Source organism: Podarcis erhardii (assembly GCF_964252035.2).
Source record: "Podarcis erhardii genome assembly, chromosome: 11".
Taxonomy (NCBI): domain Eukaryota; kingdom Metazoa; phylum Chordata; class Lepidosauria; order Squamata; family Lacertidae; genus Podarcis; species Podarcis erhardii.
The window spans coordinates 19778109-19801410 of NC_138501.1; the positions used below are offsets into that span (position 1 = coordinate 19778109).

The following is a 23302-nucleotide window of genomic DNA, read 5'->3' on the forward strand; positions in this document are numbered from 1 at the left end:
AAGACGAAATACCAAAAATTCAGTTATGCAACTGTTTTAAAAACCATCTCTGTGCCCAAGACCTCAGGCAGACCTGACGTGTGTGGGTGCTGTGTACTGTCATGCTAAACAAAACTTCCAGAACTATCCATTCCATTGTTACATGGAAGTGATAGTTTTAAGGACACATCTAGTCAATTATTCAGTCCTTTTCGTCTAAATGTGACACGTTGAGTTGTATTATTAGAACAGGTTTCTAGAAGTCGATGAGTTTGTCATATGTTGCATGGAACATGTTCTAAACCTGTTATTTTCCGGTTAAGGTATAAAAAAACCTTTTACACCAGCTTGAATGTACTGTTAGTTATTTACAAAGAACATATAATTTTGCATTAAATGTCAGTATTGCTTTGCTGTTTATATTTGCATTTTTAATGGAAAACTACAATTTTAATTCATTTCCCAACAGTTTTAGTTCCTTAGCTGCTGTAAAATAGCTACTTTGTTTTATTTGATATAGACTTGTACAAACTGCATTTATTTATACAGAGGCATTTATAATACTTTTACAAATGTTCTTATATTCTGAATAAATTTCTAATGCAAATATCATTACGCCTTCTGGCATGGCCTTTTCTCTTTTTTATCAAAGGTTCTAGAGTCACTGCTTCTGGACAGGAAAATGCTTTCCTGATTCTTATTTTATATATCATTGTGTGAACCCTTCTCACTGCTTGCACAATAAAGAGCTTTCCATTTGTTTATATGAAAACATGAAAATTAACTGTTTTAATGGCAAACGGATGAATGTACACAACTCACATGACAATTCTTTTATGCTCTGTTTTGTGGGCTCCAAGTGCAATTCCACAAATTTTCAGAAAAATGCTTTCTCTTGACAATTCACACTGATACCTAGGGGCAACAACACCAGTTGCAATGTTTTATACATCAGTATTGTAGGCATGACCCAGCTGTATTTTGCAGTTCAGAACAATAATCACATTTCAAGTTTACAAGTTATCCAGAAGTCAAAAACTTACTAGTAAGCATTTTTATAATATAAAAGCAGTAATAAGTAAAATCAAATTGCTCAATGAACATAAAAATAAACACATTAGCTTACTTAGCACCTTACAGTGTACTTTTTTTAATAGACCAATCTCAAACCATGTTAACTTAGTGAAAAAGTAACCTATATTACCTAGCCTATAACAAATAAAGCAATACATACCTATCCCACTGCTCTCCGCCTCTCACAAGTTATGAAGAACGACTATCTCTTCTTTAAAGCTAGGCTGCAAATCACTGTACATTAAAGTATTTTGAAATAACACAAGTTGTCAGGTGATTGCCGAATGCACACCTCCTCCTATCAAAAGCACACCCTTCTGTAGCAATGCCATTTTTCACAAAACATAGCAATGAACAGTCCTACTGTTTAAACACACATTTTCAGTCTGTTAAAGGAAAATTTATTTCAGAGAACATTTAGTTTCATTAAAATTGTTCAGCTTGAAAGAATAAACCAGTTTTGGGCAAGAACAAGCCTGTGGTTGAATGCTGTGGCTACAGCCATTATGAAAGGTAGCATCATTGATCCTTTATATAAAATATTTGTAGTTGTAGAAATATATTGTAAAATGTACATTCCTTTCTTGATGTGATCAATGCTTCATTAATGACACAAATTAAATGTCACTTTTTAATAACATTGGTCCATTCAACTCATTTCAAACAGCAACCTGCACATCATTTCCAAGCACAGTTCTAATAGTTTATACCACAGTTACAGGTTTCATTATGTTATTTAAACCACAGCAGTAAGAATCCAAAGAACTGCTTTTGTAGAGCGCAACAAGATTGTTTTTCACTTCTCCCATTTTAAAAGCAGTTATTTGTTATATACCATAAAATGCTACTGCTTAAACGGAAAAAAGGGGAGTGGAAGGGGAGAAATCAGTTCCAAGCCTACTAAAATACACAAATGCACAGAATGGGCCATGTGGCTCCTTGGATCATTGTCAAAAAAGATTAAATATTTATTTTAAAAACTGGTTGAAGAGTTCAAAACCAGGCAGGACATTAGGATTCTTGTGATCCTGACAATAACAAATTAAAGAGTTGTTCTTATCAAAAATAAAAGCAACCATAAATGCATGCTGAATGTATATGCATACAAGCCATATTGCATCAGTCAGTGCTTACTGCAAAAAGTAAGGTTTTAAGCCTATTTATCTTTCCGTTGTTGAAAAAGATATAGCTACATATGTTTAAAGAGTATACCAAGATTTCAGTAATAGCTAACTTTCCTGTAAGGATGCCTTCACAGTGCACAGTAAATTATTGTCACATGTAAGCACTCTAGTGTAAGGAACTGTGAGCAAGAACATCTGAATTGCATGTTTCACAATTAAGAACTACTATAACAGCTATGCTCAGACTTCTTGGGCTGCGGAGGAACATGCATAACCTCTGCATGACCGGCTAAGAAAAACTCACAAGCTGCCAGACTCAGAACATTTGCAACTCACAGTTCCGTTTCAGATGGGACAGAAATGGAAGGAACAGGGAGAAGCAGCAGCACCAAGCTTCATGTCAGAAGCTGCTCTAAGGACCCTTTCATAAATCTCCAGCACTAGTATGTGGTTATACATCAAAAGCTTGACATGAGCCATGGGCCACTCTGCAAAATTCTGCTGTGCTTTTCCTGCATGCAACCAACCATACAAAACAGCCCCAAAATTCAACTAAAATCAAGAGGGATTTTTGCCACAGCTGTATACCAGTATTTAGTACTACAATTCTGCAAAGCAAACTGCTAACCTTAGCACACAAATATTTGAGCCTAAAGGCTACCTTAACCCTTGGAAAAGTGAAGTGCAGCTAAATGTTAAAACTGCTCCTTTCTCCTCAATTCTGCTTTCTCAAGCTCAGATACTGAATACAAAGCTTTCAATAGCACACAAGTCTAGCGGAAACCACAGACTTCATGAGCCACCAAAAACAAAACAAGACAGAGTAGCTATAAATCAAAGCTTCACTAAGCAACTCACAGACACACATACATTTATACAAAACCATTGTCCAAAAGCTCAGTATGCAGCCCCAAGGATCCTGTTTAAAGTCTTTTGTCTGCTGAGCATCCTTTGCTTTTGTAGCAGAAATAATTTGACCTCAAAAGGATCAGACAAGTAATGCAATTAGGTGCAGCACAGAGAGGAGTTTGTTGCACCTCCTCAAGCACATGAGACCAGCAGTCAACATTCAAGCAGTTTGATCTTTCTGTAAAGATTATCTCAAATCAATTCACATATCCATTTATTCCCCCATCTTTTAAAATGCCCACAGAGAAACAAAAATTCACAATTCCCAAATTGCCTTTTCTTCATTGTTTTACAGAAATCTATGTAAACCATATGCCTGGACTTTGGAATACACGCGTATAAAAAGATTCATTTAAACACTTTGCAAGCAAAACAAAAAAAACTCATACCATACAAACAAATTAAAAGTAAACAACCTGAAATGTTCACAGTGCAGGACACCCAGGAATCCATAAAACAGTTATTTTCAGACACTCTTAATACATGATAATAAAATTAAGGAACACAACTTTATAAAACATGGTACCTTGTAAAAGTGAAAATTATTGCATATTTACCATGTTTACTTGCAACCCATTTTAAGGCTAGATTTAACAAACCCAAGTTAGTCTTTTATAGCTTCTCTGAAGTTATCCATCAAGAAGCCTGACACTGTCTTTGCTAAAGAATTGCAAAATGGGAGCTACACTTTGTCTATCCAGACGTTAGGGCAGAACTTGCACACTCTGAACACAAAGCTGTTTCACTTTAGATGTTTTGTCTCACTGCTACTACAGTGATTTAAGTGTTTGTCAGGAAGGAATTCATTTCATATCTGAAATTCACATAACTGTGCCAGAGTTCCATGGTGTACCAAAAAGGAAGCAGCATAAAGAGTAATATTCCTGGGAAATCAAGCTACATATCTGAAGAAGATTGGCACAAGCAGTCTGAAAATGCAATTTGCCATGAATGAGAAGTTAGCAAGTTAGGCACTTTTATTGCTATAAAAAGTCAAACTGCACTAAATACTGACCAAAAATTTCCCCTCTAAATAGAGGTGGACAGGGGGAAAGATGTGTCTCCTTCCATCACCAACCTTTCAACTGTCTTAACAGATTAGCAGATCCAGTGAATTTGCTGATTTGAATAAATTATGGATGCGGCAGGCATGTAACTACTCAGCAAATCTGTCACTCAGCAATATTTAAAATGGCCTGTAAAACCCGATTTACTTGGAAGTTAATCTGAGTTTCTTTCCCAAGCAAAATGGAGACTCACAAAGTTTATACTTCCCTTAACAGTCCTTCAGCAAGGGAGATTATACAGATTTTGCAAGAGAAGAGGCACTATACAAAATTATAAATGGTTTACTCAGTTCCCAAACTTTAACCCAGGTAGGCTGGAAGTTTGGTTTTGAAATCTCAAACACTTATTACAAGCTGTTCTACAGTGCCAAGGTAAAGGCAGGATATGGAGAGAAAGAGAGAGAAATTCAGCAGCAGCTCTGTAGGTAAGTTATGTTCACAGTCATGCCTTCAGAACAATCATGGGACGTCGTTTTGTAAACCATTCAAGATTTTTTTTTAGATTACGCAATCTGTACATTTTGTTAAAATAAAAACTTAAATGCCTTTCTCTTGCACTCCTTGCTGCATTCTTGTTAAAATTGTTAAAACGTTAAAGCTGTTGCAACTATTGTGTTGACACCAAACTCAAAGTTGAACTAGAAAGATATTGGTCAAAATATAACAGAATAGAACAGTACAATGACAAAACAAAACTCATTAGGCTGAATATCATGTGCTGTCCTGAACATGCTTTGAATTCTCTCCTTGCAGTACTTTAAAAAGGCTAGTTTACATTCTATACAGTAAAATTACCCCCCCACACACACACACAAATCCACATTTTAACATGCTGCATATTCAAACCAGTTGCTGTTATTCCAAAATGGCAGAAACAGCAAAATCGGATCAAGAAAACCAGGTTTACCATAGCTGAACACCACCACCCAATCCTACTGGAACTGGAGAGGAGGGGGGAGACAATCTCTGAGCAGAATTCAGCTTTTCATTATACTATTACCATTTTAAAACATGCCTTTAAAAAGAACCAGGTACAGTGCAAAAGAGAATCAAATGGTTTCAAAAGCCAGAAGATTCGAGGGAGGAGGATCCTGAACTAGCAAAAAGAGAAATTTGCCTTTTAGCATACAAAGTCATGAAAGGTCTAACTATATCCAGAATACAAAACAGGTGTGTCCTCAGAAGTTTCAGGCCAGTTGCCACCCTGTTGTGACATACTGGAAACCAAAGAATTATTGTACATCAGAGCAAATCTAAACACTTAAGAGGTTAGTATAGCACAAGGGCTAAATAAAATACTTCTCTGAAATCTAAACACACAGCAAAAAAATGCCCTCTAATGCATAGTTAGGAACTAGCAAATGAAACACTGGAAAGCATTTTTTCCCCTCTGCAGGTAAAAGCTATACTGCATTTAAAGTGCAACACTGCAATGGTGTCACTCCCATATTGCGATGAGAAGCCTTCCAGCCCATCACTAGGTCCCTGCATTGCTTTTAAACCTGAGAAAGGGTAAAGGCTGGATTTAAGAAACCTGCTCAGCTACTTTGCACCAGGTCTGTGGCAGACTTGTGCAAATGAACAACCATCAAAGGTCAAAACTTTTCATGATAGCGTCATGGTCAAACTTGAAGCTCAGAAAAGCTCGTGAGGAGAAAGTGAATTTGCAGTGGCCATTGCATGACCCTGATTGTCCATGTTCTAAGAGCTGGTCTTCATTGACACAACACATGTCATATGCTGCTTCTGGATTTAAAAAAAGATAAAACAAATTATTTAGCAGCGGCAAGTGTCAGAAATAGTCTTACTATTCAGATTAAAAAAGAACAGTACATAAAGATTACTAAAGAATGTTTCAAATTATTTGGCCACTTATTAAAAACTGTTAAGTTAAAACAGGTTTGCAGGAAAGAACACTTGGAACAATCTACATTTGATGTGATTTATTTATAGCATTTATATACTGCCTTTTAGCCAAAAAGACTGTCAGAGAAACGTAGAAAAAAAATCAGTAACATATATATCTTCCTTCAACATACAGACATTTGAAGAATACTCTGGTTGCACAAGTGACTCTTGCATATGGCAGATAAGCTGAATCAGGATGTGATCATGGGTCGAGGTTCAACATGTGACTTTCTGAACAACAGTAGGTCATATACAATTGGTCTCCACTACCAAAATCTCCCACATCCAAGCTATGAATTAAGGCGTGTGGTTTTTACTTCCGTAGTTTTATAGGACAAAAAGGCCCAGTACCTACAAAGAATCAGGAGGTACTATTTCTTCTGCGGCTTGCAGTGTAGGGCTTCCGTGTGATAAGAACAATGGGAGGCTTTTAAATAAATAAAAAAACTAATTGCCACATTTGTGGTGCGGGGGTTCACTGGAATTGCAGTACGTGGGAAGGGTTAGATCTTCCCTTGGCAGCTGCATGAGAATTCCCCCCTTCCCCCACAAAGGGTTAGGATTTATCATAATGAAGTGGAGAAAATGTGTAGATGGTATGAAGGGTGGGGGAGAGTGTTCTACCCCCCCCCCCAAGTTAATAATAAACACTAGATAAGTGTTTGTGGGTGGGTGGGTGGGTGGGTATGTGTGAGAGAGGGAGGGCTGGCTGTATGTATGTATGTATGTATGTATGTATGTATGTGTGAGTGAGAGAGGTTGGTGAAGAGACTCTCAAGATCACCACTACAAAGGTGGGTGACTCTGGCTAGGTCCACTACCAGCAAGCATCCCTTAAAACATGACCCCAAAGGAAATGCAGTTTTTGGTGGGGTGAAGTTCCCTAGTTGCCAACCAAGATATGAAACCAGCATGTATTGTATCCTGGTTAGCAAGCATAGCTGCACTCATGACTAGTGCCTGGCCCTATATACCATGGTTAAGTGGCTTGAGATCTGAACCAGTGTCATGTGTTGCTTAAGATACAATGCACAGTGAAAAATAACCAGCAAAAGTGCTAACTTCAGAACGTAGCATACGCATACTTACCTGTTTCAAAATTATCTTGAAGTCTCCTGGGATGTAACTTCTTTTCACATTTCTGGTTAAGAAGATAACTGTATGAGTTTGGGTTTTGTATTAGTTTTGAGTTTTGTTTTAAATGTATCTGGCAATGGATGAAGAGTGCAGAAGAGATGCCTCTTACCACATAGATATATTAAAAAATGCAGAATTAGGTTGCTATACCTTGAAAGCTACAAAGAAGAATCTCTTTTGCAGGCCAAACTAACTTCATGGAAGGTTACCACAACCCAATGGTCTTTCACCACATACAGAAATCTGAAAGCATATGTATGTCCTGTGGCAACTCATACTGCAAGCTCTAACCCCTTTACTTTGCATTCTTTTCTAGCTAACTGAGCCACACATGAATCCATTACAACTTTTGCTATCCTCCCCAGGATTACTTTTGAGTAGCAGTTTACCAATAGGAAGCACAAGAGACTCTTCTCAACTACTTCTGGGCAAATCCAAATAAAGTTACAAGAGGACACTCCCCCACTTCCTTTTTAATCTCAGCCAAAATCCGGCACAGGTCTCAAGAGCAGCAAAAGCCCAGAAGCTGACAGTGTCCAAGCCAAGGTTTTATCTGTCCACAGCCTGTCTCATACTGCGAGGGAACTGTGAGGGCACCTGCAGCTCCAGCTATCACTGCAATCTTCTTGATATCCTCTGTAATTCTACAGCACTGCTGACCATTCAATGTTCTTTACATTTACCGTTAAACAACTTACCAAAGTTTGGTTCTGTTTAGCTGGCTGACTTTGCACTCCGTTAGTTTTCTTCTTTTGATTGGGAGTGTCTTGGTATTGCTTTCTACCATTGCTACGTGGGTTCTGAGCAAACCACCACACAAAGAAAAAGAAGGAACTGAAGTTAAAAATCCATGGCCGCATACTGTATGCTTATGCATATATTAAACTAAATGAAATTTAGTAACTATATTGCAGATGATTAAAGTACTGTGCATATGCTTAGTAATTCTCCAATTAATATATACAGTCTTATTCCCTTAAGACACAAGCTTGTGAAGTTTGAAAGTTAAAATGCCTCATGTACACAGAAAACCAAGTTTCACAGAATTTGAGCTAGCACAAAAATGTATTAAAAAGAAACTCACCTTTAGTTTTAACGCATCAGACGTCTCAAAATGATTGTTATATGGCTTCTGTTGTTGCAACTGCCTTTGTTTCGTCCACTGATCTCCTGAAGGACCATCTGTAACCACTGGCTGGCTATAATGGAGTTTGGATCTAATCAATCAAAAAAAGGGGGGAGCAGGGGGCTTGTTTAGAAAAGATCAACAACAGATTATGATCACAACAGCTTTAACTCGAACTGCTTAAGTATTCCCTACATGAGACTATATTTGCCAATTAACCATTGCGACAGTATGTTATAGATTTCCTCTTTAGGGCATTACTGTTTGTTTCAAAGGTACTGCAAAGTGGCGATTGCTGTTGACAAATGCATGATTCTCAGTCCACTCAGATTCATTGCTTGTCAAAGCTTATAGTGACAAGGTACAATACGGTGCCGGGGGGGGGGTCACCTGCCTTGATAGCAATTAACAGAAAAAACACACCACTGCACTAGGAAAAATTCATTGAGCAGCACTCATCAAATGATGCCAATGGCACTGGAGCAACTAAGGATTCACTGATCATTTACATGCTTGCAATTCTACACACATGATGGACCAGTAGAGATGTCAACTACAGTACATACCAAGTAATGAGAGATGCAGAGTATATTATTCACTTCATTACCTGCCCTTCACCAGCAGGTCCTGGGGCATGTGTGGCCAATTCCACAATCTGTTCATCTCTACAAAGGTGTGACCAAGTTAGGCTTGTGGAAATTTTACCATTATGTGCATTATATTATTTTGCCACATCATCAGCAAATCACAGAAACATCCACATGTATCACAGAGGCAGACACATTGCTCCACTGTCCATACAAAAGTGTCCATTCTCATATGTCTGGAACCAAGTGGTTAAAAGTGGTGGTTTAAAGAAAAGACAATATGAGATTTATTGCAGATGTCTCTTTCCAATATGGAACTGTAAAGCCTGCATGTAAACATTGTTTGTTAAATTTGTGTCCCGGGGGGGGGGGGGGGGGAAGGGCCAGTGAACCAAAATGCCACATCACTGAATAACGTTTTCCTGCAGTTTAATGCATTTATTGAATACCCACGATACAAGCATACAGCAGTACCTGGCAGTATTTTAAACTACTACACATTCATACATATTCAGCACTTGCAATGAACTGTAGGTGAACTTGTCTGTGGTTCTGTTTGATTTGTAGACTGCCATTTGATTCAGAATTCTGAAGGCTGCTACATTTCATATGTCAGTTTACCAAACACCTGTTCAGTCGCCCCTAATTATTGGTACGGCAACTCAAGAATTTGCTGCTTTCAAAGAATTTCACTGATGTCTTGCCAAGCAACAAGCCATAACCAATCTTAATTTAGGTTGTAAAGACTGCAGTCCTATAGCCACAGAACTACCTAGTCCTTCTGTCTTAACAGCCCAACACATCTTTTGCTCTTCTTGATCCACACTGCTCAGTGGTCGAGAAATCTCCTGTCCCCTGAAATGACTCAGCCCTTGCTATTCCTTATGCCTCACTTGCTCCCTTCAAAACCTTCCTCAAAACTTTTCTGGAGGGTCTTTGGAACAATTCCCTAGTCCTGATACCCTACTGTAACTAGGCTGAAATATTGAAATAATGGCACTGTTTACCACTTCCTCCATTTTCTTCCTTCTGCTTATGTTTAGACTGTAAGTCCTCCGGGGAAAGGACCAGCCAAATCTGTTCTAATTAAAGTACCACTTACATAGATGCCAAATGTATTAATACCACTGCTGTTGATAATGCTAATGATGATAGTTATGTACTCTCAGCATCCACATACACTTTCCCTCAGAATAAGCCCTTTGCATATACAGTGGAACCTCGGGTTACATACTGTCCTCCTTATGAACGCTTTGGGTAACAAGCTCCGCTAACCCAGAAGTAGATGCTCCTGGTTGTGAACTTTGCCCCGGGATGCGAGGAGTAGTCACGCAACAGCAGCGGAAGGCCCCATTAGCGAAAGTGCGCCTCATGTTAAGAACGGTTTCAGGTTAAGAACGGACCTTCGGAACGAATTAAGTTCATAACCAGAGGTACCACTGTAATAGGTTTTACTTTGAGCTAAAAATGTATGGGATTGTACTGCAAGTCTTTTTTCCTCCAACATCTATACTGGTTAACACTTCTGTAAAATAGAACATTATTCATAGTACATTCCATCATTCTTTCACTCCATTTAGGTGGTATGGACAATGCTTGGGGTGATATTCAGCTAAATAATTGCACAAATGGCGGCTTCCTGTTTCCAGTGAGCCAGGAATGGACTCTCTCCCAACACCAATAACAATGGGGGAATTTCATTATCTGCATTTCTCTTTGGTTGAAAGAGGTACCAGGCTCTCACCTGCAGTTTGCCTGGCAGTCTGGCACTCGCTTCCCCATGGAATGAGAGGGAAGGCAAAGGCACTGGGTGAATGGAGCACTCTGGCTGCCGTGACCCCCCCCCCCCCAATCCCGTTCCTGGAAGCACAGGTTATCCTGTTAATTGGATTCTAATTGGAGTAAACTACAGGCGCGTGCCAGACAATGAGACAAGAAACTGCAAAAGTAACCCAGCTACAAGAATGTAAAAGGTTTGGACTCAGAGATTTCATTGGTGAAAGAGAGAACGGAGGGAGGGGAACCCACAGTTTGCTTCTTTAAAATTTTTCTCTACATTTATGATACAGCAACCCTTCCCGAGAATGCAAGTTTTATTAAAAATATCTGCACAAGTGAGGACAGAAGAAATTAGAATATAACATGGAATTTAACAAAATAGGACCTGCATGTGTGAGAGAAAGGAACAGAGGGAAGGCAGGGGAGAGAAATGCTATGCTTTGAAACCTAGAGCAAAATCCTCCCTAACCTCCATTATCCAAAGGAATGTATTTGAGATAATTGGCCATAAATCAACAGTAGGGAGCAAAGGAGTCTACCAGCTGCGGGAATAGAAGTTTTTGGATTAACCACCTGCAGTCTGGGTTCAGACCATTCTTCCTAGGCTGGAAAAATGGTGAAGATGACTTGTTTACTAGAAGCCAAATCACGGGATGAAGCGATGCAGAGACTTTGGGAAACTGTGAGATAACAGCTTCTCCTGGGGTATGATGGGGACCATCAACAGGAATGAAGGTTACAACACTATATATGGATGGGAAAACATCAAGGAGAAAACTGTCACACGCAGGAAAGAATAAGGATTACAGCTAAAGTTCCTCACTTGAAACTTTATAAATTATCGATTATACCAAGATGAATAGAAATCACAAGATTGTAGCTGTTATACAGGGGATTATTATACCTGAATGGAAATTATTAAAATTTTGGAATGCAGAAAAAAAGGAGAAGAATCAACTCATCAACTCTAGCATGCAAGGGGGCCAGTTTAATTAAATCATATAATTTGACAGTTGAATAATTGGCATTAGTAATTGTATTAATTGGGTAAAATTGGTATTGTTATAATGAAGCTGCTATTGGAACAATATTGGAAAATCAATAATTTTTTAATGTATTTTTAAAAAATAATGCACAAATGGAACAAATCCCACTCAAAAATCCCAATGGGAGTTCCTCCTTCTGCTCCTCTATACACGCCCCACACCAATCCGAAATTGATTTCAGAGGGTTGGGGGAACCCCAGAACAGATTTAGGGGCCAAGAGGGAGAGAATGTTTCATCTGCACAAGGAAATATCACTTATTTCATTAAAATTATATATAATGGCTATAAGGTTACTGGTAGATTTCAATTTGAGCTAGTTTGTTACCTCATTTTTTCCATGTTGGGTTTAGGTGGTGTGCTACTACTAGTTGATGAGAATCCATTGTCACTATCAGAAGAATCTCCATACCGTCGAGAAAGCCAGTCTCTCAGTGGTCTGTGGAGAAGGTAATATTGGGTCAGCAACATCCAGCTTCTTAGAGCAAATTTTAGAACACAAAAATAAAAATTTCCTCAACAAAGAAGTGAAATATAAAGGACTGTTTTTCTCTCTCTCGTCCTGAACACACCTGATGAAGGGAATGGCCATGAAAAACTTGTTAGGTGCCAAACCCAACTTGGACTTCGGAGTCATATCATTTCTATGGCAAGGCAATTTGTCAATTGAGAACCATTCAATGTTCTGAAACACAGAAAAGAGATTCCTTATATTACACATAAATAATGGACAGGGATAACAATCTGAAATCACATTGCACCTAGTCAGGAAACAGCATGCTTTGCCATGACTAGAAAATCACTGATTAAAATTCAGTTCTATATGTTGCACACCCACCTACAACAGGAAACTCAGACTATCCCCCCCCCCATAACTGCCAAAAAACGTTCAGGGTACTGCAATTTCTTCCTAGATGTAGATGTTGATATGGTTCAAACATAACACTAAACCATGGTTAGTGTTAATTGTAGATAATGTTAAGCATAATTAGTAAGCCATGGTTAAAGCTGAGGCGTCTGGCAGACAAACTTTGGTTTAGTACATCATACAATAAAGGTAAAGGTAAAGGGACCCCTGACCATTAGGTCCAGTCGGGACCGACTCTGGGGTTGTGGCGCTCATCTCGCTTTATTGGCCAAGGGAGCCGGCGTTTGTCCGCAGACAGCTTCCGGGTCATGTGGCCAGCATGACTAAACCGCTTCTGGTGAACCAGAGCAGCACACGGAAACACCGTTTACCTTCCCGCTGGAGCGGTACCTATTTATCTACTTGCACTTTGACGTGCTTTCGAACAGCTAGGTTGGCAGGAGCAGGGACCGAACAACGGGAGCTCACCCCGTTGCAGGGATGCGAACCGCCGACCTTCTGATCGGCAAGTCCTAGGCTCTGTGGTTTAACCCACAGCGCCACCTGCGTCCCTTACATCATAGAATAGAATAGAGAGCAGCTAAGCCTTAAGAGCAGTCATGATTTTTTTGCCACTCTTCACCCAGGGTTCTGCAGTTTTTGGACTGTGAAGGCATCTTAACCATGGTTAAGGACATCCAGATTTACACATAACACTAAGTTATGGTAATTGTTAACTAAGGTTTATAAACCAACTACAAAACTTGTTTAACTGGCAACCTTTATCCTTGGGTAATAAAAGTTAAGCTGAAAGGCTTGGTTCACACATAATGCCAGGCCGTGATTTAGTGTTATCTGCAAACCAGACCATTTAGACTGCAGATCACCCCTAATATGCATGTTGCCTTGACCCTCTTCTATGTTCTTTGCCTACAGTTTTCAAAATGTGCTAAGTGCCTATGGAATCAGGTACCCCCCCCCAACCCCAGGGCTTGGACTTCATGAAAGTAGGCCCGATGAGCAATGAAAGTAAAAAATGGGGCATACAAATAATATATGAGAAAACAGCATGCATTAGCTGTTACAAAATGAATACTTCCATGTGACTCTAACAAACAAGACAACAATATGATGCTGGTGTCCTGCATACCAGAACGGTGCACTAGAGCAGTGTTTCCCAACCTTTTTTGGGCAAAGGCACACTTGTTTCATGAAAAAAATCTCGAGGCACACCACCATTAGAAAATGTTTAAAAAATTAACTCTGTGCCTATATTGACTATATATAAAGTAACTCTCTTTAATAGGAATCAAATAAACACAAATAAAGTATTTTATAATTACTTTATTATGAAATAGTAAGTAAACAGAAATATGAAAAATTATAAAATACTTTATTCAGTGAACCTGTGAGGGCCCGCCCTTTGCGGCAGCCGATTGGCTGCCGCCGTGGGCAGTGAATATTAATGATGTATCATTTTTGTGCTTCATGCTGTGGCCACAGACATGTGATCTGATGGTGAATTTGGGGTGACCCAATGCAAAAATCCTGAGAATCCCTGTGGATCCATGTTTTGTAACCACGTTTTTGCACCATTGCAGCCCCAGGCAACAGTGGGTGTGTGATTTTGGGGGGGCAGGCTGTAGCCATGGACATGCTATGTGATCTGATGGTGAATTTGGGGTGACCCAATGCAAAGATCCTGAGGATCCATGTGGATCCATGCTTTTAAACCACGTTTTAAGTGGGGAGGGAAGGAAAAACACAGAACGGACAAGGAGCACGAGAGGGGTGTGCAGAGAAGCAGCTGGCTAAGAATGCAGGAGAGGGGTATAACGGGGAGGGAGGAAAGGAAGGCAAAAGTTTTCCCTCACCTACTCACCCAAGCCAGCCAGCTCGCACGCTCTCTCTCTCTCTCTCTCCCTCCTGCCTGCTTGCCTGGAGGGGAGGGGCTTTCCCTGCTCTTTGTTCCGTTTGAGCAAGCACAGCAAGGAAACAGAGGCGGGTGGGCAGTAAGACCCTGAGGCAAGTGCGGCTTGTGCTTGCTCAGCAGCTTCTTCACGGTGCTCCGCGGAACGGTGTTCTTCATCCCGCCGGCGGCGGCTCCCTCTCTTTCCTCTCAAGCAGAGCGGCCTTCCTGCTCCAGCCGCGCCTGCGCCTGAGGAGTTTCGAATCTGCCGCCGCGCGCAGGGTGACGTCACGGCCGCCGCCGGGCCAATCCGCCTGCTCGGCCCCGCCTCCCTTCTTCTCGCCTCCCTCACGAGAGGAAGCGCCTCCCTCGCGCACGGCGGATGCAGCCTGAGCAGAGTCCCCTCTCGCTTAGAGCAGTGTTTCCCAAGCGGCACACGAGGCAACGTGTCGCGGCACACTAGTGTGCCGCGGAACACCGGTTGGGAAACACTGCACTAGAGAAGAACTCCTTAGGACATTTGACCACTGCTTTAGTCCTGCAGAAATCATTATTTTCTCAATAATTTGATCAGACCTTACAAAAAAAACAACAACACACATGTAAGTCTATTTACCCGAATCTCTCTCCTTGTTTTGGGATTAAATTTTGTGTCCTTTGGAATTCCTGGAATGATGTACAAGCGTGCTAGCTGATCATTTATTCGCAATTCAATATAGTCATCTTTATTGATGTAATCTTTTATATCAAAACCAGTTTCTTCAAATACCTGAAAATACACAGGCCAGAGTAAAAAAACTGCATTTGTATTTTAGCTGTTGTGTAACTAGTTATTTCACTTTATAGCTCAAAGTAATGAAAAAGTTGACTAATACTTTTCACTTGGGGAACTATATGTGAGTGAAAATACAAGCACTTCACTACAGCTTTAAAAAGAGATTCTTTTAAAAATCAGACATACACTGCAAAGCTATCCAAAAATATTCAGCAATCTCTACAGCAAGTTTTGACAAATAAAAAACTTTATAATAGGGTAATTGTAATATACTGAAGAGCCCAAAATGAAAAGAGTAGGTGGATCCTTTCTCAATTTTAGCATACTATTTATTACAGATATTTCTATACTGCTTTATATGCATGTATCTCAAAGCATTTTCTCAATAGAAGACACAATTTAGAGAAATTTGATGCTTCCAGTAGCTGGAAATCGTTTTCTCTGAATCATCCGCTATTATTAATGCTATCCCCTTCAGCAGTTTTTAAACTGTTTCTGGGAATCCTGTACATCCTTAAAAGCTCATCAGGGTTTCCTCTATGAAATCAATACTAGCAAACAAGCATCCAGTTTGCTCACAGCCACCTTCTCTTGAAGTGTGCAGGAAAGCACTGGATATGTTCTAGGTCATACCCTTCATGCTCACTGGGAAAACCCTGCACAAAAAGAGCTTCTAAGTTTTCAGGCTTTTGGAGTATCTTGTGAGATCTTAAAAGCTCTCTGCCTTGCCTGGGGTGGGGTGAGGTAGGGGGTAAGACTCATACGGCGTTGGTTAGGTCAGGAAAGTTGAAATTACACATTCTAAAAGCATGAAAGCTGTGAGTTACCTATAACGTTATCCAATTTTATTCAAGAGAAGAACTATAACCTATTTATTACATTTGCTATATACAAAATCTTAACACAGATAATGTCATCTATGAATTTAAAATATTTTTCATGCCTCATATTAATTCCAGAGAATATTTACCCAGGTAGGGGACTATAGAATTCCCTGTTGTCTCTCACTCGCAGTACTAAAAATGTGAAGAGCCATTTTTTAAAAAAATGACAGCAAGCAACTCAAAAACCCATTGGGGGGAAGTTACTCAAGATGACATGCATGGTGATCCTGTATCCTCCACTTTGTCTTTCACCAGAAAAGTGAAACAAGTTTATATTTTATGTTGAGAAAGGGAAATTGGTTACATAGCAGGAAAAGCAATCAAAGAGGCTGTCCATAAAGCAAGCCTTGCCCTACAACAACCAGTTTCCCTATCTTATGCCACTTGGCACAATGTATGTCCAATATATAAACAGCATTAGTACCTCTTCTTTAAAGTAATTCTTACATAACTGTGTACAATATTATTGGACTGAATGTCAATGAATGCATAGGAATGGCAGCAGCAACAACATAAAAAGTTATATCCACATTTGTCATATATCAGGGGACAGAAAAATCACCACCTGATAGAAAAACACTAATATGGTACATGCACTTGAGGCACATGGGAACATGTCAGAGACATCGTTTTGAGTATAAAAGCAACTCAGTCACCTCTCTAGCAGCACAGTCGTGTGGAGCTTCCTCTTTATTCACTTTCCCTTTTGGAAATCCCCAGCCAGACTTTGCTAAATAACCCTGGACCAGCAGCACCTGCAAAATTTAAGCAGTCAATTCAAGACATAATTAAGCACTTAGAAGAAGAGAAGTAGTTGGAGGGCATCAAATTGTGTTAAGCACCAGTGGGATTGGGAGTTTCATATTTACAAGAACGATACACCAAAATAAATGATTGAGAAGGAAGAAAATCCAGCACACATTCTTCTCTTAAATGAGGGAAAGAATCTCAAACAACATATATTATTCAATTATAAAACTAGTATTTACATAAAAAGGTATTGTTTAGGAGGTTTTGAAATAGTCACACTTAATGATTTTAATGTTAAAATCTAAATTAATATTAATTCCATTTTCCAAGACATAAAAAGAAATCCTTCAGATCAGTTTGACACTTACATTTTCAAGGCTCTCATCGAGAATAATGGCACCATAGGTTGGCACTCCCATTTTGTACTCTTTCCATTCATCTAAAACCCTCTGCACATCTTCACCTTGAGGCAGTAAAAAAGGGCAATGACTGAAAAGTATAGAAAGTCAAGGAAATTCACTGCACCAGGACACACGTTTTCACTCCTCAAATCATGTTTTCTTTCTTTCTTTGTCTCCAGCAAATCATAATCACTGACATTAACGAGGGATCCTTCACACCACCGAGCTTTAACACTAGTGGGTTGGTTTTTCTTAAGAACTGTCATGGGAATAATTGGGGGAGAAACCTGATATGTTAAGTCACTTGCCTTGCTGCCCGTGAAGAATCTTGAGGCACTTTAAATTGGATAGGGATGCTTTCATAGTTTGAAACGCCTATTTGAAACACGTATTTCACCACCCCCAGCACCTTAGAGCTATATATGTGTAAACTGGCAATCAGGGCAGTAGTCTTTAAAACTACACAGCCTAAGCTGTGAAAGGGGAAAGGGTCAGAAACATGACATGGCTAAATTTACAGATCAAAGAGCTAGCAGTATAAGCTGGCCAGTGTCCTTTAGGGTAGGATGTGTTCCTGATGCCCTGAAGGGGCAGTCGTGAGGCCCAGTTTGATAAAGCATCACTGAATCCTGTCAGGCAGAAGGCCCATCTAGTCTACCGTTCTGTTATCACAGTGGCCAAACAGTCCAACACCACTCTCTTGGTTATAGATTAATCACAGTCAGCTTTTGGGTCAGAAAACTGCCTTGTTTCCCTTCTTGATGACCTATGCAAGTGGATGGGCAGAGGAATATTCTGTCTGGATTGTCTATGTGGGTTGGGAGGGTTCTGCTCTATTTCCCTGCATGGCAACTGCGTTCCTCAGATTGGGCGCTGCTAAGAGTACCGTACGCCCCAAAAGCACACTTAGCCTGTCCTATAAATGGGTTTTAACGTTACAGCTTCACCCACTTTGTGAATTTTGCAGTCTAAAAGTAGTATAGAAATCATAGCACTTCTTTTTAAAAGCCTCTGCCTAAGAGACTGGCATGCAGCAGTAAGAAGCCTAATAATTGGCTGTGGCCAGGCAGGTGAGAAACAACAGCTTAAAGTAATTTTAGAATGCATGCTACCCCCACCCCAGAAAAAGCATGAGCTGATGATTGGCATTTTCCAGTTTTACATGCATTCATTACATAGCAACAGGAACCACAAAAATCATCAGAATCTACTTGTAATGCCTCCAGTCCAGAGCTGTGCATGCATTCCAACAAAGGGCACTCCTGCACAAACCAATTTCCCCATTCATTTCTGTAGAAAGGATAGCCCACTCTGCATTAACAATGAGTGAAATTCTGTGCCATTCCCACCTCCAAACACATAGAAATTGTGTAATAAGCACATTTTTTTAAAAAAAGGAACAGAAAGCACACATAAATACGTGCAGTGGTGCTTACTGTGAAGAACTTCATAAATTCCAATTCTGGAGATCCCTTGCCTTAAAACCTAATCAGAATTATTTCAAAAGAGGTTACTCTCAAGTGTCTCATGACACAGGTAAATTGCCAGGGCACCTGACATCTCTAGGTAGGGCTGAGAAATACTTTTATCTCAAACTCTGGAGAGCAGCTGCCAGTCAGTGTAGGCAATAGTGAGTTAAATGGGCAAATAAGAATAATAGTCTGTTCTCAGTATGAGGCAGCTTCCTGGATGGCACTCATGAACACAGTTTCACCACACATAGTTCACAAGACTACAAAAAGACACAGTAATACAGAAAGGATATCAGCTTTAGCAAAATCTCTTATCCCACACTGAGGTAATCCTGGTGTGTTCTGCATGTAGAAATCCAAGTAAAACCAATGGGCAAGCTCAATCTGAAAACACACTCGGATGGCATTGTCCCGTTCCTCGCTGGGAATGTGCAGAATAAATCGACTGTTGGGAGGGGGGAAATAATTTTATGAACTAGCTACTGAAACATCTGAAGCACAAAGAGCTCCTAAATTACAAACACAGCAAGCACAAAGTCAAAAAGGTTTATTTGAAAAGGACCACACATATTTAAAAAGAAGTCACACATAGGTTTCAAGACATGTATTCAAGATCTGGGACATTTTAGTGACAAACTCCCATCAGCCACCATGAAATTAGAAACCTTAAGCTTCATGCAGATGAGTAAATATTATGGTTTACATAGACCTTCAAATGCTTTCAGGTCTCCATGATTCAGCACCACCGCCATGAACTTCACTTGAAAGCTTTGAGGGGGTTATAAAAATGCAGGAATTGTCAGGATGTTTGTAATATTTGATAATACTTATTTTTTTATTTTACTTAATACACTTGTATACTGCCTTTTCATAACTTAAAGTGTATTACAATGACTGCTAATAACAGATAAAAATGCAGTGCAAGACTAAGATAAATCTAGCAACAAAAGCTAATGAACTAAGGCCAAATGAAAAAGATGTGCCTTGCAAACACTCCTAAAAGCTAGTACAGTGGTACCTTGGGTTAAGTACTTAATTCGTTCTGGAGGTCTGTTCTTAACCTGAAGCACCACTTTAAGTAATGGGGCGTCCTGCTGCCGCCACACCGCCAGAGCACGATTTCTGTTCTCATCCTGAAGCAAAGTTCTTAACCCGAGGTACTATTTCTGGGTTAGAGGAATCTGTAACCTGAAGCGTATGTAACCTGAGGTACCACTGTATAGGCATCTGAGTGAAGACGTTCAACAGGCTTGCATTACTTGTGTAAAAGCCTTGCTTCTGGCCATTATGGTTCTTATTATGTGTGTTATAGGTAGCTGAAGCAGAGAGCATTTAATGTTTGAAGCTTACATACTAGGGGATGAACAGATGCTCTTTCTGAGATACATAATTCTAGTTTTATTATCAAATAAAAGCTGTGGCCTCAGTTGAGTGCATATTTTCCCAGAAAAGCTGCTGGGTTGGTATTTTTAAATCAGGTTTTAGTGTTTTAACAAAAACACTTTGGGGATGCAAATAAATATTTTAAACTTATTGGTTAATGTTATGTTTATTTCTTCCTACAACTTAAACCAAGCAAAGAGAAAGGACTTTTTGGGAGCTGTTTTCTACTTACGAACGTGATCTGTTTCGGGGTGCCATTCACACCCTGAAAAGTCTAAGTAGAGCGCTGCTACTGCGTGTGCACAAAGTGCAATAGAGCACCTCTGGGTTTGCCGCGTTTGCAACCCGAAAATCCACAACATGAAGCAAACGCAACCAGAGGTATGACTGTACAGTACACTGTAAAAGACGTACAGGGTGGGAGTAGGCTAAACTGAAAGTTATAGTTGCTGAGGTATAATAGTTCCATCAAGCCGCACATGCTATGTGTACAATACAATAACACCAAAAGTCTAACAAAACTACAGTATTTACAAAACCACCTATTGTCAAAACACATTGTGGATGTTACTTCAAAAACAGTAGCTATACTGACTTGTGCTGCAAAATGACTACCTAATTTTCATTCCATAACTTCATAGCGGCATGAACTTTCCATTTTAAAACTTGGGAATGTTTTTTTGTGTGTGCATGTGATCTTCAGGTGAAGGGCGGTATAGAAAATCAATCAGTCAGTCAGTCAATTAACTGCTGTGGGCGACACATTTCCTTAACCCTAATCCACAAAAATATGCATCATTTCAGTGTTACATTCAATATATACTTGTGTGTGTGTACTTGTGCATATATTCAGTGCTACGTTCAATATATATATATCTGTGCCTTGCGTGTGTATATGTGTGTGTGTATATGTGTGTGTGTGTGTGTGTATGTGTGTGTGTGTGTGTGTGTGTGTGTGTGTGTGTGTGTGTGTGTGTGTATATATATATAGTCTCGCACACAGACACGCGTCGTAAGAGCGCGCGCACTTTAAAGCCGCCTATACAACCAACGACTCCCTCTCCCTCTCCCTCTCCCTCCCCGCCACTTTGGCTTATAGCTAATTAACCGGCACCACCAATTTCTGGGCAATTCTGAGCCGCGGGATTCTAAGCCTGGCGGGACTTTTAACTGAGGGAAGGCGACGCGGTGTCTCTCTCGGGTCCCGCCTGAAGGGCGGCCGCCTCTCCGCCAGCTCCCAGAGGAGGAAGAAGGGGCTTCGGACGCTACTGACCCCCGGGAGGTCTCGCTCCGGCCCTTCCTCGCAGCCGGCCGCCTCCCCGCTTGTGGGGGCGGAGGCGTTAATACCTGCACAGGTCGTCCAGGACGCCGCTGGGAATCTCGGCCCGCTTGGTCTCCATGGGGAAGCAGCGCGGCTCATCCCGACTCCGCGGGGCCCACAGCGCCGCGCGAGACGGACCTTAAAAGTGGGGGGGGGGGGGGAGAGCGAGCGAGAGTGTAAACGAAACGAGGCGAGGCGGTTGGAGGCGGGACTACGCCGTTTCCGTCCCGTAGGAAGGAGGAGAGGGTGCTAGCCAGCCAATCGTCTCTGTCTCTGTTAAAAAGAGAGGCGCGAGGCGGGGTAGGCGGGAGGTAAGGCAAGGACCCTTGCTTCTCTCAACCAACCGCCGCGGCGAAAGGAAAGGAACGGGCTAATCGGCTTGCCCGCTGCTCAAGACGGACAGCGGAGATAGCCAGTCAAGTCGGCGAAGGACCGTGAGCGACGGGCGGGGCGACGAAAGAGGAAGGCGAGGAAGGGTTCGGCACCCAGGGAAACGAAAGAAACGTTAAAGCTCCGCGTTAAAAAAGAAATAAATAAATCAAATTAAAAAAATAAAAATAGGTGGGCGGAGCTTTCGAGGTGCGATTCGTGCGTCATTTCCAAATTGAGAGCCGCCGGGGCTCAAACCCGCCTGGTAGTCACACCCCGTAACCTGGAAGCTCTTTCCCCCTTGCCCGACTCCGGTTTATGTGGGTTGCCCAGGAACTCTGAGCGCTCTGCACACGCTCAGGGGATAACTGAGAATTTCTCAGATCCAGCCAGCTCCTTATCAGCTTGTGATCTGAGCTTCGTGCATAATTCTCAGCCCCTCCATATGAACACAAGTCAGATTTGTAGCCCGATTCTGCGCGGGGTTGGGCCCCTCCAGCTCCGTTGATTTCTACGATTTTACGCACGTTTTAAGGCCTAGGATAGATAGCGTGAGAATATCGAAGCCCATTTACTGAATCTATCCCATAATACGAATGCATTTTCTGATACTTCCAGAGCTCCGCATATAAAGCTAGATCACTCAAAGGGTAGTAAAAAATCTAACAGGCTTATTGTTCAAGCCAAAGGCCATGACAAACTTGTGTTAGGCAACAGTGTTAATAATATAATACGGAACATAAATTAATAAAATATTTTTTTTGCAAAGCTTCTGAGCATTAAAACACATCTTGTGCTTCTCTGTGACAGCTCCAATTCTAATATTGCTTTGCCATTTTAAAATCCAGTTTGCCAGCATCTGTTGTCCAAATGAGAGAAGTTACCAAAGACAACAACTGCTTAATTTCAGGTTAAACTTCCGAATCGCCACCAAAAAATATAGCAATTTTATCTAACTACTTTTCCCCCGTGTTTTTGTTTTGCAGCCACTGGGTAGAGGGCCACTCTGAGTGTTACGAAACTATTATTAGTTACAGATAGGTATCTGAAGAAGTGTGCATGCACACGAAAGCTCATACCAAGAACTGACTTAGTTGGTCTTTAAGGTGCTACTGGAAGGAATTTGTTTTGTTGAAACTATTATTGTCGCTCCAAAGAAACTGAACCATTTCTGCCTGGGTTAAAGGGTAGTAAAAAATGTGCCTGCTAGTCACAGTTTTTCTTTGATGAGAGGCTCCACAGAGAAAGCCCCACCCCGCAGGCAGCATGAGCAGCCAGCATTTTATGAACACTCATGATTGTGGTTTTACCAAGCAACTAGTTAATACTCCTCTTGTCATCAAAGGGAACTTGTTATTCCACCTTTCGCTAACTGAATGTCTAGATTTATCTAAGACTATGGAGACTTTCAAACAAGAGAGACTTCAATAGTGCAGTCAACTCAGAAGTAAGCCATG

At 40.7% G+C, this 23302-nt stretch overlaps 1 protein-coding gene across 1 annotated transcript; it reads right to left on the reverse strand.

Moving 5' to 3' along the window:
* Nucleotides 1–3348: 3348 nt before the first annotated feature.
* Nucleotides 3349–21648, reverse strand: DCP2 (decapping mRNA 2). Its single transcript, XM_081880533.1, has 11 exons — nt 21503–21648; nt 19066–19217; nt 17268–17395; nt 16806–16904; nt 15107–15259; nt 12307–12419; nt 12063–12173; nt 8283–8415; nt 7897–7998; nt 7151–7202; nt 3349–5899 (listed from the first exon to the last, which is right to left on the reverse strand). Exons 1-11 carry the CDS (start codon nt 21553–21555, stop codon nt 5742–5744), a joined length of 1254 nt encoding a protein of 417 aa, XP_081736659.1. The 5' UTR covers nt 21556–21648; the 3' UTR covers nt 3349–5741.
* Nucleotides 21649–23302: the final 1654 nt, after the last annotated feature.